The sequence below is a fragment of the Nanorana parkeri genome, unplaced genomic scaffold (genome assembly GCF_000935625.1).
Source record: "Nanorana parkeri isolate BGI_ZX_2015 unplaced genomic scaffold, ASM93562v1 scaffold671, whole genome shotgun sequence".
NCBI classification, from domain to species: domain Eukaryota; kingdom Metazoa; phylum Chordata; class Amphibia; order Anura; family Dicroglossidae; genus Nanorana; species Nanorana parkeri.
In genome coordinates this window covers 752,787-769,068 of record NW_017306939.1, presented here as the reverse complement: position 1 = coordinate 769,068, position 16,282 = coordinate 752,787, and the positions used below count along the sequence as shown (strand labels likewise).

Genomic DNA, 16,282 nt, shown 5'->3' with positions numbered 1-16,282 from the left:
TTTTTTGTTGAATGATTACACTCAACCAACTTCTCTGTAGAATTTATAATAATGATGTGTTCTAAGCACTTCTTTAGATATACTCTTCACAGATACATAATGATAAAGATATTCCATTCTTAGAGGCAACAATCTGAAACACACAGTTCTTTTAATGAACATATGTAAATTCAGAGCAGATTTAACAGTTGCCAATTTGCATTCAGTAAGTCTATTGCAAGTATTTTCAGAATAAATAAAGTGGGGTATTATCCAGCCTCCATGGTTTGCTGTCTGCTAATGAATCACCATGTTGCTATCGATTAACAGATAAAGTGAGCTTTAAGAGCACAGCTGGCATTTTATTCTCCTCTTACCGCAGGGCCCCTTGTGCTTAATTGTGATCTGCTTTTTCAGTGCACAAGCAGTGGCCTCCAACTCGCAAGGATTGCCATATGTGCGCGAGTCACTGCCACAGACGGGGTCGTAGATGCTCTGGCACACTTGCTGGCATTCGCATACAGGCATTTTGTTTTTCACCACGCAGGCTGCTGCAAAGCTGCACAACACGTTCAGGCAGGGGCTGGGAGCATGAAGATCTGCAAGAGATAGAAAAAGACAGACTTAGAAGTATACCATGTAGCGTTGGGTGCCAATGGCACCGTTCCAATCGCCCCGTGAGAAGCAAGCAGGGCAAGCGGGGATAGTATTGCATGCTAGTCACACTCTGCCCCCTGGTTGAAGGATGGGAACATCAAGCTGATTGTGCATGTGTTTCCCCCAGAACTGCTTTTAGAGGGCAACTGAACAGCTACTATATATTATGGGCATGCTGAATATGCATTTATGTTAAAACAATACACACACAGTATGTGAGCATTCACAGAATTTGCAAATTGAAAATACTGCTAACCTAAACAGTGTCTCCTATCATGCCATCTTCGGACATTGATAAAAATACAACAATTAACTAATTATATGGCACCGATACAGAATACTTTTTCTTCTTACAGTTTGTGATTTTCTCTCAACTGATAGACAACTGACACAGCCAATGACAAACCTGTAAGGAGGAGAGGCCTCTGGTATGCCATGGAAATCATTGTGATGATTTTTACCTGTTAAAGTAATATTTTATCAAGAGGAACAGAAACCTTTCAAAATAGTATGTGGAGTAAGAGTGTTTATAAGTGTCATCTATATGATATACACAGAATAGCAAACTTGCTTAGTAAATCAAATTGGAACGGGAATATTTCCATATAGTGTATATCCTAGGAAGCTCTGCCCTTAAGTCTCCCTATTGGCAAAATAAATCTGCTTGGATAAATAGAAGTTTCAATTGCAAATCCTGTGAGTGCTAGATTTCTAGCTCAGTTAGAGTTTCAGTACACCCCAGGTAGCACAACCTTGTTTAAGAGTCCAATTAAAACAATAGTTTTGCAGACTTTAGAGTTGCAGACTTTCCCATGTGATTGTGTGACAAGGATGCTCTGATGGAAAGACAACCAGCACTGGACAGGAAGTGGGCATGCATGGCAAAAGTCTGTAATGTAAGGCTCCTTGGAATAAATTGCTAATGTGTTGGTGCAGTGAGCACATTGAGCTTTTCCCATACCAAACAAATTCATCCAAAAATAAGATGGGGCAAAAATAAACACCACCCCATACCATTACTAAATACTGAACATCTAATCTATACCCACTTAGTATACTACACCGCCAAGTGTGGACCAAATACAGTAAATATTACACCTGTTTGTGCAAGCAAAACTATAACAATATCATAGGTTGGAAGCCGATGTGCACATACTGTACCACATTAAATAATGAAACAGCAAATTGTTTGTCTTCCACTCCATTGTATACGTCAGGAAATTATTATGCAGCCAACATTTGGTGATTACATATGGTGTTATTTGAGATATTTGTATTCAAAATCTCCTGGGAAAGTGTGCATTTTTAGACAATAGCACCAAAAGGATCATATTTTGTCTGTGGCTTTCCATAGTAATTTACAGGCAATGCACAAATCAATCTAAAAGCAGCCCTGGATCTCCAACAGATTAAGCAAGCTAAATGACAAATCAAATAACCATTATCTTGCTATTCATAATATGGCACCAAACACAAAATGGCTACCATGAAATTACTGCCATCATCCATTTGACAGCCGGGCCAAAGCTGAACCCACCTCTCTGTTCCAATACGGAGCAATACCAGCGAAACATGTTAATATAGAATTAGATATCTCAGATTCAGGTTTCACACAGCAGATAACTGTGTCCTTACAGATCCATAGATCCTGTCTTAGAAAGAGTAATTGCTTTCTTTTCCCTCATGGCTTGACCTATTTATGCAGCCCTTCTATTGCTAAAGGGTCTGCCATCCCAGAAAATTAAAGAGAAAAAAAAACATGGGTTGCTCTAGAAAAGAGTGTTAAGCAACACGCAAAGCCTGACAAGTTTAGAAGAAATAACATCTGTTATTGTTTCATTTCTTCACTCTGGAAAACATTTTTTTCTCTATATTTGAAAAAGTGTAGCCTGAAATTAAAGCTATTGTGAGGGGTTTTTTTCCATCCACGGAGATCCTGGTTTCCATGGCGATATTAGTGGTTGTAGGCCTTTGCTTCTAAATGTAAATTTGAAATGCTTAGAAATTGAAATACAGCAGATCAAAAAGCTGCACAATGCAACATCAGGAGAATTCTTAAACTGGCTTTATAAAATGGCATTTTTTCTCAAATGCATTACATATTCCACGTTTGAAAAGTTGCAGTTTCTAGCTTTTTTACAAATGTTTTATGTTGGGCTTTGGGTTTGTTTTTTTAATCTTACCTTCAAATGCTTACCACTGAGACAATTTACATGCTATCCTTTTTAGGCTCAAGAAAACCATCTTTGTTTCAGCTCTTTCACTAACACATTTAAGCTTAATTTAACTGCAATGATGAGCAAATTATGCTCCAAAAGAAAAAACCTTCTATTCTACGGGAGTATAAACCCCACAGTAACTTCTATGTGTTTCCTAACAGAATGGGCTGACCCTTTTTCCAGTAGGTAATTAAGAAGCAATTTGTAGGCCAGTGGACCAGGAAATGGTAAATTTGCTTTCATAATTTAAGCCTAAAAATTGCAAAAAGATAGAACTTGTGCCAAATTGGTAAAACCTTGGAGGAAGAGGCTTGTATTAAAAATAATTGAGTATGATTCTGTTAGAGTGGTGTATTAATTTGGCAATCTTTTTCAAGCATTTTGAGAATTTTGTTTTTACTTTAGAAATTTCAACAGAAAGCAAGAAGGAAAAAAAAACCAACCCAACTTTAATTGAAAACTGGGGAACTACAAGCTTAGAAATAAATTAAATATAATCTATATAGGTTGAACTCAATCCACTTGTCTTTTTTGAACCTGACTAACTACGTAACAATAAAATGGAAAAAAAAATAAAAGGAAAAAGACCAGCCAACTAACCATCCAGAACCTTTACAATCAAGCCCCACGAAGTTGTAGTTATGGCACACTGCTCTGTACCGTATGTTACCAAATGGCCCTATCATAGTATCACAGGGGTTCCAGCCATGACAGGATCCACAAACAAGGGAGATTTTTTTTTGCCTTTCTTTTACATATGTTTATCTTGAGAACAATCAAAGGTGGCCTATTTTTTATGGGCTAAACAGGTAAGAATAAAATATTAGTTATGTAAGGCCCAAGTTGAGCTTAATCATCCCATCAGAGATCTCCGTTCAAGCTCTACCTACCCTGCCATGAAGTCTAAAGCTGGCCATACACTACTAGATGTTTTTCGTTCAGCCTGCCAGCTAAACAAGGAATTAACTAACATTTCCCCCGCCGAGCTATTGTATTCTGACAGTGGCTGGTGTGCTGCTATGAAAATACCCAAAATGAGAATTAGGACGAGAATTTTCTGCCCGGCTCCTTTGATTTTCAGACTGAATGTTGTCGGGCGGAAGGTTGCCAACAGGGCCACCTATGGAGTGAATTTCATCCGGTTCATCAAGAACCGGACAGAATTCGCTCCCTATATGGCCAGCTTTATCCAGGAGAAATCTCTTTGTATATTCTCTCTATTAAAACCATTATGTAATGCCTGAGGCAGGTGGGTGAACCTAAGATCATAATGCATGCTACCAATAACACAAAAAAACTGGTGGGTGATCGAACCTGTTGGCATCTGATAAAAACCAAGACTTTAAAAAGAAACAGTCTTAACTAGGCTTATATTAGTGATACTACAATTGTGCAGGATTTCCTGTTTAAGATATATATTCCTTCCTTCTTTAGCTTACTTAATTGGTCTGAGACTGACAATATAGCTGGAGTGTCAGCAGGTTTGAGGTCCATTTAAGTTTGACAGTTGTGGTGTCTAACTGCAAAAAATGTGGAAGGGGGGAAATTGTTTCTGAGGCTCGGCATTGGAGAGTCCAGTAACCAGCAGCGTTTTGGTAACCTTTGAACCTCTGGCTGCCATAGCAATAACATATTTCTATCCTGATTGCTTCCTATGAAAGTAGAACTAAACCCAAGTATAAAACTGTAATATATCACAGCTTAACAGTCGTCAGATGTGGTGGCTGCATTTGTTTCCATCTTTTCAGGCAATAGAAAAGATAGAGAATACCTGTTTATCTTGATAGAAATACCATGCCCATGTCACTTGCTGTGAGGTACACTGAGGTGTCACTTGCTGTGAGGTGCACTGAAAGCAAAAACTATAATTTGTATTTGTTTCTATAACCAACTAAACTACACACCCACAATGTAATGGAGATAAACACAGGCTAGGTAGATATTTGTAGTCTCGACTGGATGGCAACCCTAGTTCCATAGATGTACAGGAGGAGTGAACCACAAAGGAGCGGAAAGTGTGTTACTAGCACAATTAGATTATCAGGTCAAAATAAAGGGAAAACAAATCCTGAAAAAAGGGAAAAACAAATGCAACCAACTAATTTAAGGACTGGGGACCTGCAGTATATTACATTTCTGATTCTGGGTTTAGATACGATTTAAAGTCTGAAGAGGACCCTCATATTATTTTTTATATGATATTTGAAGCGGGCCTCTTCACATGTGACTTTTATTCATGCCTCTGAATCAATGCAATTGAATACAAAGATACACTGCATACAGCAATACTTTTTAAATTACAGTATACAGTATGCAAAGTTTTAAATATACAAGTGCCACATATATAACAATTTGCATAGACATTGTATCTAATGAATATGCTCTCTCTCCTTTAAGCTTTTACTGCAGCTCTGCTGTGTATGCAAAACCGTTTTACATACAATATATATGAGACATAGGCAAGGTAGATTTATTAGGTACTATTTCTGATGTTATTACAACCGTATATTTTAAATGACAAATGCTTCCCCTTGCTGCAGAGGCTATTGCTGCTCATGCCACCTTTTCATGAGCCAATAAGCTCAGCAGGGAGATCTTGCCAGCCTTCATATTGTACAGGATCACTTCACAACCACTGTAGATAATAGAATTCTGTTACCCTGTCACATATCTTCACAACGACATTGTGCTGCTGGGGGGTTCGGATTACACCAAAAGTCTGATTTAAGAGAGGCTTTCTGCATCAATAAATGCAGATTCAGTAAAGGGTCCGCCGGCACGCTAAATAAACTTACCTTTATCAATCAGTTTCAGTGTTATCTGCATGAGCACTAAAGTATCATTATGCAAGGCAGTAAATGTCATGCCTGCTTTATAGCAGAGCTGCCGGTGACATTGACAGATATGCAGATCTAGAGGAGGGAGACCACATTTAGAAATATTACTCACAGGCAGGGCCGCATGAAAATTGTTCCATTCGGGTGTACAAATTATTGCATTGGGTGACCAGTGTGTCTACAGCAAGAAATCAGACAGGTTAGACATTTTTATCTGATGGTCGGTTTCATCTGATAGTACAGAACCGGGGGAAGGCTCTATCCTGTTAATAGTAAAGGTGGACAGCATTCAGTGAATAGCTGATATACAAGTTAGGTGGACAGGATTCTGCCTGAAGTTCCAAGTGTTAAGACATTATTCAGCCTTATTCAATAAAGATTATGTTTCTTAAGGCCGCTTTTCCTTCATTTCCTGTTCTGTAGATACAAAAAAGAAATCCTCACTTAGGCAGTTGTCACAGGAACAGTGTCAACCGCTGATCCCCCTGTCCAATTAATATGCCCTTTCTGACAACAGGAAAAAAAATTACAGAGGTTCAAACTTTACTCAAAACTAATAAAGTTCTGACTAAACTTTTAGATTGTAAGCTTGCGATTGTCATGTCTTCCTTATATTGTAAAGTGCTGCCCAAACTATTGGCGCTATATAAATCCTGTATAATAATAATAATAATAATGTTACACTTTAAACATGCTCTAGAAGCGACTACAAAAAATAGGCAACAAGGGAAAGTCTCAAATGTACAATCAAGTAATAATTTATTTTGACTTCAAGGAGTTAAAGGAATGCGTGCATAAATAATATTAGCCATTCCAGACAAAACCAGCCTGCATATTCCAGAATGCAAACACTCCAAGGCCCTGTCTCCTCTGTCACCAGGTTTAATGGATTAGGCAGACAAACACAAGTAACATATGGCGTTAAAAAGACAGCGGAACCATGCGTTCACTGCGCATCTCCAGCTGCAGCAGAATTCTGTGCAGACATGCTGAATCCCGACAGCCTTACCAGCCTTTAAAAGAATCTCAAACAGGTTCAGTTCTAAGGATAAGCCAAAAGTCAATATTTCCTTTTTACATATTCTCTCCAGCTGCTCTCCAAGAATATAATAGAGGAACATTCATCTGTTCCCTCTAGGAAAAAAAATACTAATAGCAATTAACTGAACTGGAGCACGACTTTCACTGCAGAGTGTCACAGGCAAGTGCTGAGCAACCACTTGTAATGAATGGGAGCACATTTATGATTCTTTGTTCCCCGAGTGTCTCAGAAGAACTTAAGTCATCTACAGTAGTCCCACTCCTAACAGACAACAAAGGAGCTCTTCTTGGGTAATGAAATGATTGTATTTTACAGCAGTTCTTTGCAACTTTATTATTGTACCTCTTTCAGAAGCCATCATTTACCTGCACACCCTGGTGTAGGTCAACTCATCAAGTATCCCTTATCTCCTTTACTTTTATTACTGTTACTCCCCTAACTCTGTGTAAACGTTTTCCAAACTATTCATGATATCCTTAAAGGATAAGTAGGCTAGTACTGTACAGCCCTGATTGAACTCTATAGACCTCCATTGAAAGACCAATCACAGATTGTCAACCTGTTAGGAGGCTTTTTACTGAAGTCTACAGAGTCTGAGCTGCAAAGCACTGGGGGGTGCAGATTTTAGAAGTATATTGCGTCAATCCTCAGCACAGGTGGGGGGACTTATGAGAATATGAACAATGCTCTAAGTAACTAAAAGATGATCTCTGTTTAATAAATGATTATTTTTTGTTCGAAATAGTTCAGAGCATTTGATCTTGCCATGTTTAGGCCAACTAGTTTCATTCGAAACCATTAAAGATTTTGTCCTGACCTGCTACATGAATGGAATCCTAGACGTGTAAAGCAGGTTTCTTATGTGAAATGTGTATTACAATATGTATGATTTTTCCCGGAACAAAAATCACATTCATGGTTAGAATTTGCTACGTTAAGATAAGAAATATGAACATTCTTTGTTTTTCCTTGTCACTGCGGGTGAAAACGAACTTCGATTAAACCCCACTAGACATATGAAAGTCAAACAAATGTTCCAAATATGATTTTTTTTTTTTTGTAACAAAATACTACTGGTGTATGACCAGCTTAGGACCCACTGTTTCATTTAAATGACTATGGTTACTATATGTACTCCCTAAATTTTACCCAATTTACCCCCACTGTGGTATTTGTACCTCTGGCTCGGCACCAGTGTGATACAGTACACAAGCCCTACACATACTATACTGCAATACAAGCCTTCACTGCTTTCTTTAACAAAATGGCACCAACTATGATGTCTGCGTTACTCACAACCAATCAAATTCTCTTTGTTATTATTCTTTTGCCAAAGTTAAAGGGAGAAAGAATTTGAGAGGTAACTATAGTGGTCACAAAAGTCTTCAAAGTAAATGGGTCCTAAAAGTTACACAGGGACCTAACCTCCACCCATTTGGCCTGCACTGACAGAGTAGAACTCACTTCATGCAGTAGCTGTGAAGATGATATTAATATGAGAATTCTACATCCTGTCCAGTAAACTGGGCTCACTGGGAAACAATCTGAGCATATTACTATACTTAGAGCTTTGTGCGTATTCTTATAACTAGTTCATTAGGCATATAACTCAAATGGCATTTTTGCCAGCATTACAGGGTTAGAATTCCAAATGCAACAGACACTGCCATTAATTATCTCAAAGCACGTTAAGTGACATTACCTATAAAACAAGTGTTCCTAAAGGGATGGAATCTACTCGTTTTGGATGGCCTCCGATTACCAAATCACCCACTAATCAGTGACTGTATTGAGAGCATCACTGGTTATGCTGGCCATACACGTTTCAAATTATCAATTTTCAATGTAATTAACAGCAATCACATTATACACAAATTTAATTGCAACAAACAGATCCTTAGATTGTTTCCCAGTGAGCCCAGTTTACTGGACAGGATGAAAAACATTTCAGTCATTTTTTTGAAAATTATTGTATTGATGACTGTTAACTTGTATTTGTGTGATTTTTTCCACAGTCCATTTATGTCAATCTTTCTGCCTGTTAATAAGCGCCTATATTTAAAATTTTAATGATTGTAAGTGTGAAATAGCTTTTTTTAAGAATTATAGGGGCCATATTATTGAATGTTTTTGTTTTTTTATTATTTAAAATCTGCTTAGAATCACAATGTCAACTTAATAGAGTATAAGTGGATCACACAATCATTTGTAAATGATCAAATCCCTGGTCTGCATTATTGTATGTGTGTATGGTCATCAGTAGCCATTCATGCTGGATATTCTGACTCACACATACGTATTCCTGGGAGTCTTAGGCTAATGTCACACTTAAATTAGATTAGGGATCCTGTTGCTGGCAAGAACCTGCCAGTGGCAGGATCACGTTGAAGGACACATTAGGGCAGTGAAGCACTTACCTGTTTGCATGTTTTGCTCCCTCATCGACTGGATGAGGAAGGTATCACTTTCTCGCTGCCAATTTAAATTTTCAAGTGCTTTCAGCAGCAAGGGAGTGACATCTTCCCATCACATTTACCAAGGGTACTACGCATAGAAAGAAGGTGAGTGTTCTACTGCAATTCCTAGCAAATTCTCCCTTGCTACAGGATCGCAAGTGTGATATTAAACCGATTTTTTTCCAACTGTAGCAAATCACTCTTGTTGATGCCTTTTTTGGAATGTAAAATACACTTAAAGCTGGACTCCAGATATAAAATACACAAATAATGCATCTCTGTATTAATTGATGCATAATGGAATTAATTTATTTTAATACGAGCAGTGTAAGTAACGGAATTAGACTTGTTACCAACCTTTTGTAATTTATTGCACAGCAAAGCTCAGATTGGGAGAGGCAGAAATAGCACAAGGAGCCAGCTGTGTTGCAGTGCTCATATGTTAGCAAGAAACATGGAGGAGATAGCAGAATGAGAGGGATAACCTCCTCAGTCTGCTTCTTCTCCTTCCATGACAAGTCACAGGCTTGAAGAAAGCCAAGACCTGTAACTTAACTGTAGTCTAGAAAAATTCTACCAGAATGGGCTGTGCTATGCGACCTGGAACTGACAAGCCACTTCTAATTCTGTTGCAGGTAAAACTACTATGTACTCCTTATATGTAGTAAGTGGTTTGCCTGGAGTATAGCTTTAAAAATATCAGTTAGCGTGTGTGAGAGGCACTTGTAATGGCTTAAGCTTACCATACACAAGTAGATTTCCGAACAAACGTTTCTACAAAAGAGATTTATTTACCACCCAATAATGCCCTTAGACATTCAACGAATGTCGACTGAAATTTTGTTTGAACAAATTGATCAATTTGACCCCATCAACTGATAGAAAGTTGAACGAAAGATCTTTTGTACGAAAATCTAAGTAGTGTATGGCCAGCTTTAGGCTGGTGGTCGAAACTGGGAAAAAACTAGAATGACTTCAGCAGCAGACTTCCAAATAATAGAAGCTCATTGGTGAGCCAGCGCACCAGCAGCTACCCAACACATTTTTCAGTTGCATTACAACTTTCAAGTGATCTGATTATTGAAACATTTTGCAAAATTCAAGCCTCCGTATGTCCTCTTTACATATGCCAATACCGTTATCTCAAATATACAGAGACTAAAAAGACAGAATCAGTAGGGAGGAACAAATAGAAATAGCCTTTCCAAAACACACCTAAAAATACATTTCAGGTGGGAAGATAATGTACAAGAGATGCTACTGCAGTTGTTTTTAGAATATGATTGCTTTGGCAACATATGTGCTTCCTGGGCTTGCTTACATGTTGTTTTTGAATTTGAAAGAAACAACTTGTCACAAACAAGAACATTCATTAGCATTCGGTAAAAGAGTGACAGCCAGGAGAGATGGATAAAAACACAGGTGGTGGAGTTATATGGTGGCTATTTCAATGTGTTACACTAATCTGGCAGCACCGGGTCCATAGTGTGTATGGGTTTTGCTAAAGCTGTAATGGATGACACCAGCTACTGATGCATGAGATTACAACCAACAAATGGGAACTGTTCAACCTGTTTATATTTGGGCATAAGAGAAGATGGCTAAGCATAGTGGTTTATTTAATCCACAGAAGTCAAATTGCAATCCCAGCAGGCTACATTACTTAATCAAAATATTAAATCTCAATCTACAGGTTTATAAATGGTATAGCTTACATTTCTTTGTTTACCAATTTGTTTTTGTTAAAGGGTCAGTCCCTCCCAAACGGGATATTTCTTATAGGTGGGGCCTGCACAGTCCGCCTCTGACTTATATTTTTATTCTATTATATTCTTATATATCTTGAATGTTCAAAAAAGTGATATCTCCTTTCACAATTTCCAGGTCTGTTGCTTGGGAATTTTGGGTGTTTCAGCCCACCTTTGTGTATTCAAGCTCCTCCTGTTACCTTCCCCATAATATCAAATAAATAATAAATCCAAAAGAGGTTGTGGGAGTCCCTTATAATGGCCACAGTAGGCAAGTGGACAGAGGAAATCAAGTGCGGACAGTATCAATAAAGTGCCCCAGAGGTTTGAGAATCTTACAGGTGGTTTAAGATTCCAGCATCTACCAAAAATACAAATATCAATTTTTGGTGGACTGACCCTTTAAATGTTTATTAGGTTATCATTCCATGATCTATTTAGCCATAGACTGGATTTTACTTTGCAAATTGAACTATAATCAAAATGTGATCAAATCTGACAGTTTGAAATTGTTGGAGGACACATTACGTAATGTGCTTCATTGGAACAAACAATCCCAAATGATCCATCACATCCAGCACTCAAGGCTGTATATGTAGGACTACTTGTGGGGTCCTTGTGCGAGCTATAGATTTTAATACCATATGTATGACCAATTCTCTTAAACATTTGTCTGAATAATGCTTAGGTGGAGTCAAATTGTACCCTCTATGGACACTTTCTTGTGGACTTCCATCCAAAATTATTTCGGGCAGGTCTTGATCCACTGCCAGGTCTTTACAGCTTTCTGTGAGCATGACTTTGCTCTCAGCTGTCACAGCCAGACCATACGCAGAAGGGAAAACAATTGCTAGAAGAGAGACATCGGTAAAATCCAGATGGATTTTTAAAAGAGATTTCCACCGGTAGTCCATATCTAAAGTATTTGTATTGCGAAAGGATGAAATTTAGAGACAATAGAGAGTTAATAAAGAGAATGCCAGGGTTTTGGAAGGAATTTTTCCAAGTCTTGCGTCTTTCACCCCTCCTTTTGTAAACTCACGTCCAGCCTATAAAGATCCTGAATCAATTACTTTCATAGAAGCTCTCTGTCCTCAAAGTGGATGATATTTTACTATTTTAATGTATATCAATAAAGGATAAACAAAAGGCCACATGCCTTGCACCCACCATGCTGCACACAGATGAAGAGAGCAAACTGGCTATACACTCTCTATAATACAGACATGCATGCTGATCAGTTTAGCCGAGAGCAACAGAAAGGGATCGTTTCTGACAGCTTAGCCACTTCTCAGTAGTACAGCGCAGCGTGTTTGCTCGATGTGGACTTAGATTTGTAGGAGAAGGTTTTAAAAGGCTTTTGCAATGCACCAATACATAAACAGGCAACAAGCAAAGAACGGGTGTCAGCACAAACAAGTGGATTAAGGAAGGAGCTGAGAGGCTGGTGGAAGCCCAAGCTATACCAGTCCAGAAGCCTGGACGCAAGCTCACAAAAGCACTAGGTTTTTCATCCACACTAATTAATGAGAGCAAGCTGTGAATGGGAAGGAGGTGGGGAAAGGCATGACTGTCTGGAGGGAGACTTGTGGGTTAAACAGCAGACCTCAGACTGAAGACCTTACAGACAGACAGAATGAAGCAACCAAGGAGGGGTCATCCATCCTTACGCCACAGAGAGCCACTGTTGAAAAGAAAGACACAAAATACAGGAAAAGGGGAGCAAACAGGGAGAGAATAAAAGTGGAGTTTGAGCAGCAGATTAGGTATTTATAGGGGAGCATCCCAAACAATATCCCAAGTCTAAAAATTCCTATTGAGCAACCTGACAGTGCCACTGATGTAAAAGTTGCAGGTTCTCCTTGGGTAGCATTTTAGAGTTGTGGCAGCTGATGTAGGAAATACGTGTATATCCATTGCAGCGAAGGAGAGAAAGAGGTGAGTCCTCATTAGCAAATGTGGCACCATTTTGTTTTGTGTTCTGTAAGGACAGGTCATGCCCTTGGTTTTTCCAAACCTTAAGTGGTCACGGGCAGAAAATGTACCAACTATACACCTTCTCTATGAGGGAAAGACAGAGAAGAAAGCAAGACATTAGGAAGAAAAGGGAGAAGATACATATATCAGTACGTTTTCTTGGGGTTGCAAAGGGAGAAGGGCTGAGAACATATTGACAAAAGTGGAACACAATGTAGAATCTTGGTGGAGATGGAAGTATGTGAAGGGGAGTACATGAATAAGCAATGGAAATGGAAACCACCCCCCACCCTTTTTTCTAATACCCCTTTACCCAAAATTACATTTTTACATGCTTTGTTATTTTATGAATCATCCAGTAACCAGTTGAGAACAAATACATATCTATCAATTCTTACATTTCTTCAAAAAAAAAAAACCACTGTTGGGATTTTATAGGCGGCAGTATTTACTTACCGCATGGACCCTTGTGTTTCATTGGGATAGCTGTTTTCTGGATGCACTCAGCTCTTTGCCTCTCACAGTCGTTGGCATATGTTCGGCTGTCCCGGGCGCAGACAGGCTTGTAGGCGCCGTCACAAGTGATGCGGTCACAAGAACAGCGGGTGATCCCTCGACGGTTAAGGCACACAGCATTGTGCTTACATTCATCCTTGCATTTGTCTAAAAAGGGAAAATAAAGGAGAGACTATAAGTAACATCCACAAGGCAGTTAGCCTGTTAGCTTAACAATGGTCATTCAAACACCTGTGGAGTGTAAATGGCACAGACAGACAAATTGCAACACAAGTTAGATGGACACATTTACTATCCTTTACAGACTTTTTTTTTCACCAGTGGTCACAGTAAGAGTCCCCTGACAGTTTTCATTCTTTGTTTTTCAACTTTAAAGTGTAATTCTACTTTAGCAGCCAAATTGAGATAACGCCTACGTTATATTTTTTACATGTTAACTTAAAAAAATCGCTCAGAGTAGTTTGCAGGCTGTCCAAAGGCCTGTCACAAAGAAAATTCAAGAAAGGTAAGAAATACTATTTAAAAATTAATCTAGGTATGCTGTGTGCATAGGCGCACATAACAAACATTGTGTGGTTTACTCACACTTGACTGCAAAAGTGGAAACACACTTTAAGTTAAAGACTTATGACTCTGTCATAAGAAGTCCCACAACTGCCACTGCTGGACTCCTAAATATGCTTGTTACCTGGCTGTGATTGGCATTATTACTTTTTGAGTCACTGACTCAGAACATGCATGCAGTTAATGAGTATTAGGAAAGTGTCAGACTCCCTTATCTCTATAATCCAGGACAATTACTCAGAAATAATGGTCAGTAATCCTCTGATGACAGGTTTCATTTAAGAATTGCAAGAGGGAATTGGACACTAGACCGTTGACTTTTTAACATACGACAACAGCTGATCTTTTACAAGGCAGTCCAAATGGCTCTGCCAATGGATCCTTTAGGGCTGGTTTATATCACCAACACTATGTAGTGTTGCTCTGTGCAAATAAAATGAAAGGTCAGGCAATATACCATTGCTTTCAATAGTGCCAGATAACACCAATGCCCTACAGGGAAAAGACAAGTTGAATTTTATCACAGTGCAATGGAGTTGCAGCATGCTATAGATCTAAAAGTATCTAAAAAGGAAAAACAATGCACTGCAACACATGTAAAAAAAAAGGAAGGCAGCACATCACACCATCAAACTGCATGTAAGGCATGGGTGTGTTACCTGCAATATTTTGTGTTGTAGTTTGAACAAACTCTTAGTAAACCTGAATTCTACAGACTAAAATATCTTCCAAACAATATAAACATCCGCCACGTGCCTGCACTGTTCATATAGGTTATGTACAGCCATCAATGTGTCTCGTCAATACTCTTGCAGACACCGATATAAAGAGGAACATAACAAAGCAAAGAATTCTTGTTCATGGACCCAACTCCCTACCCTCCTGTATGTTTGCATATCTACCTGCACATGTAAGACTATGTGGCTCTCTGGGTGTAGCCCGTCATGTGCTGGGCTGGGTGCACTAGCTGCTGGGCACCTTATGGCAGCAGAACTACAACAGGGTGTCAGGCCCTGAAACTCTCTCTGCATTATCCCCTCCTGGCAAGTAAAGTCCTGGCCGGATGAGGAGAGCGACAGATACGAGCATGTGATAAGGCAAGTAACCACTGACCACCAATGCTGAGGGTTCAATTTTACTGCCACTAACCACTAATGCAAGGGGAACAGGGTTGTGAGGGTTTTTTTTTTTTTTTTAAAAGCACTGCCACTGACAACGAATGGAAGGAAGTGTTAAACAGCAATATCACTGACCACCAATGGGGGGTGGTTTAAATAGTATGGCAGCTGAGCACCAGCACATGAGGGGGGAGGGAAACAGCACCACCACTGACCACCAATAGCTGGTTAATAGTATTGCCACCAATGCTGGGTGCTTATTACTGTGGTCTTTGACACCAATGCTGGTTATTTCTGTGGCCAATAACACAGAATTTTGAGGTGCGTTACATCCCATTACTTTTGGATGGACTGCCTAGCTCGAGGCAATGTACCTCAACGCACAAATGCTACTATTGTGCTGTCACCTCAAAGTGTCGGGAGCTGAACTTGAGACCATCTATAAGTTCACATGCAATGAATAAATTTAAGCACGTGTTATATATTTCATATACACATTAAGAAGCAGGAGCTGACATTGATGTGGGGTGGATGCGGGTTATCAACCACGGTTGGGTCAGATCACAGAGTTGTGAAACTCCTTACTAGTGGGGGAGTAAACTTGTGAGGATGTCACAGTAAGCATGGGTGGGGGGCGAGTAGTTACAGCTTAATGTTGTCAGGCAACAAAAGAAGTTAGAAGTTCACTGGATTCCGGGCAGGATCAACAGATATTTTTCTGTACTTGCAATGATTTTAACAGCTAACACGTAGTGAAATTAACAAGTATTGCAGAATTGCACTGCATATGTTTATTGTTTATTTTGCCCAGACATACACTTTATATACACTTAAATTTACAGTTTACACTTAAGTATATTTGTGTAGCAATTATATATTGCATTTATTACACTATATATGTTTCATTCATTTTTAAAATGGAACTGAAGCCAATTTTGTTAATTATTTTTAGTATTGAATAGGGTGGAGAGGGATTGGAACCCCGGTCAAGATTTTATTGCTGCCTATGTCCCCATAAAAGTGAAAGAAAATCACAAATTGTGGGTTGTCATCAGAACAGGAATGGATGAGAAATCTTTCAATGAGGACACAAGTTCTGGTGTTTCTGCTGACCACCAGGGACTTCCCTCGCTTTGGAAGGATTTCTTCTCCCTTTGGAATGAAATCCC

At 39.0% G+C, this 16,282-nt stretch overlaps 1 protein-coding gene across 1 annotated transcript in view; it reads right to left on the bottom strand.

The window, feature by feature from the left end:
• Positions 1–16,282, bottom strand: part of AGRN (agrin) — a 430,880-nt gene that overhangs the window by 122,152 nt on the left and 292,446 nt on the right. The window contains exons 7-8 of the mRNA XM_018563524.1: positions 13,372–13,578; positions 357–578 (exon numbers count right to left, since the gene is read on the bottom strand). Coding sequence (XP_018419026.1) covers positions 357–578; positions 13,372–13,578 — 429 coding nt within the window. The remainder of the gene's footprint in view (positions 1–356; positions 579–13,371; positions 13,579–16,282) is intronic.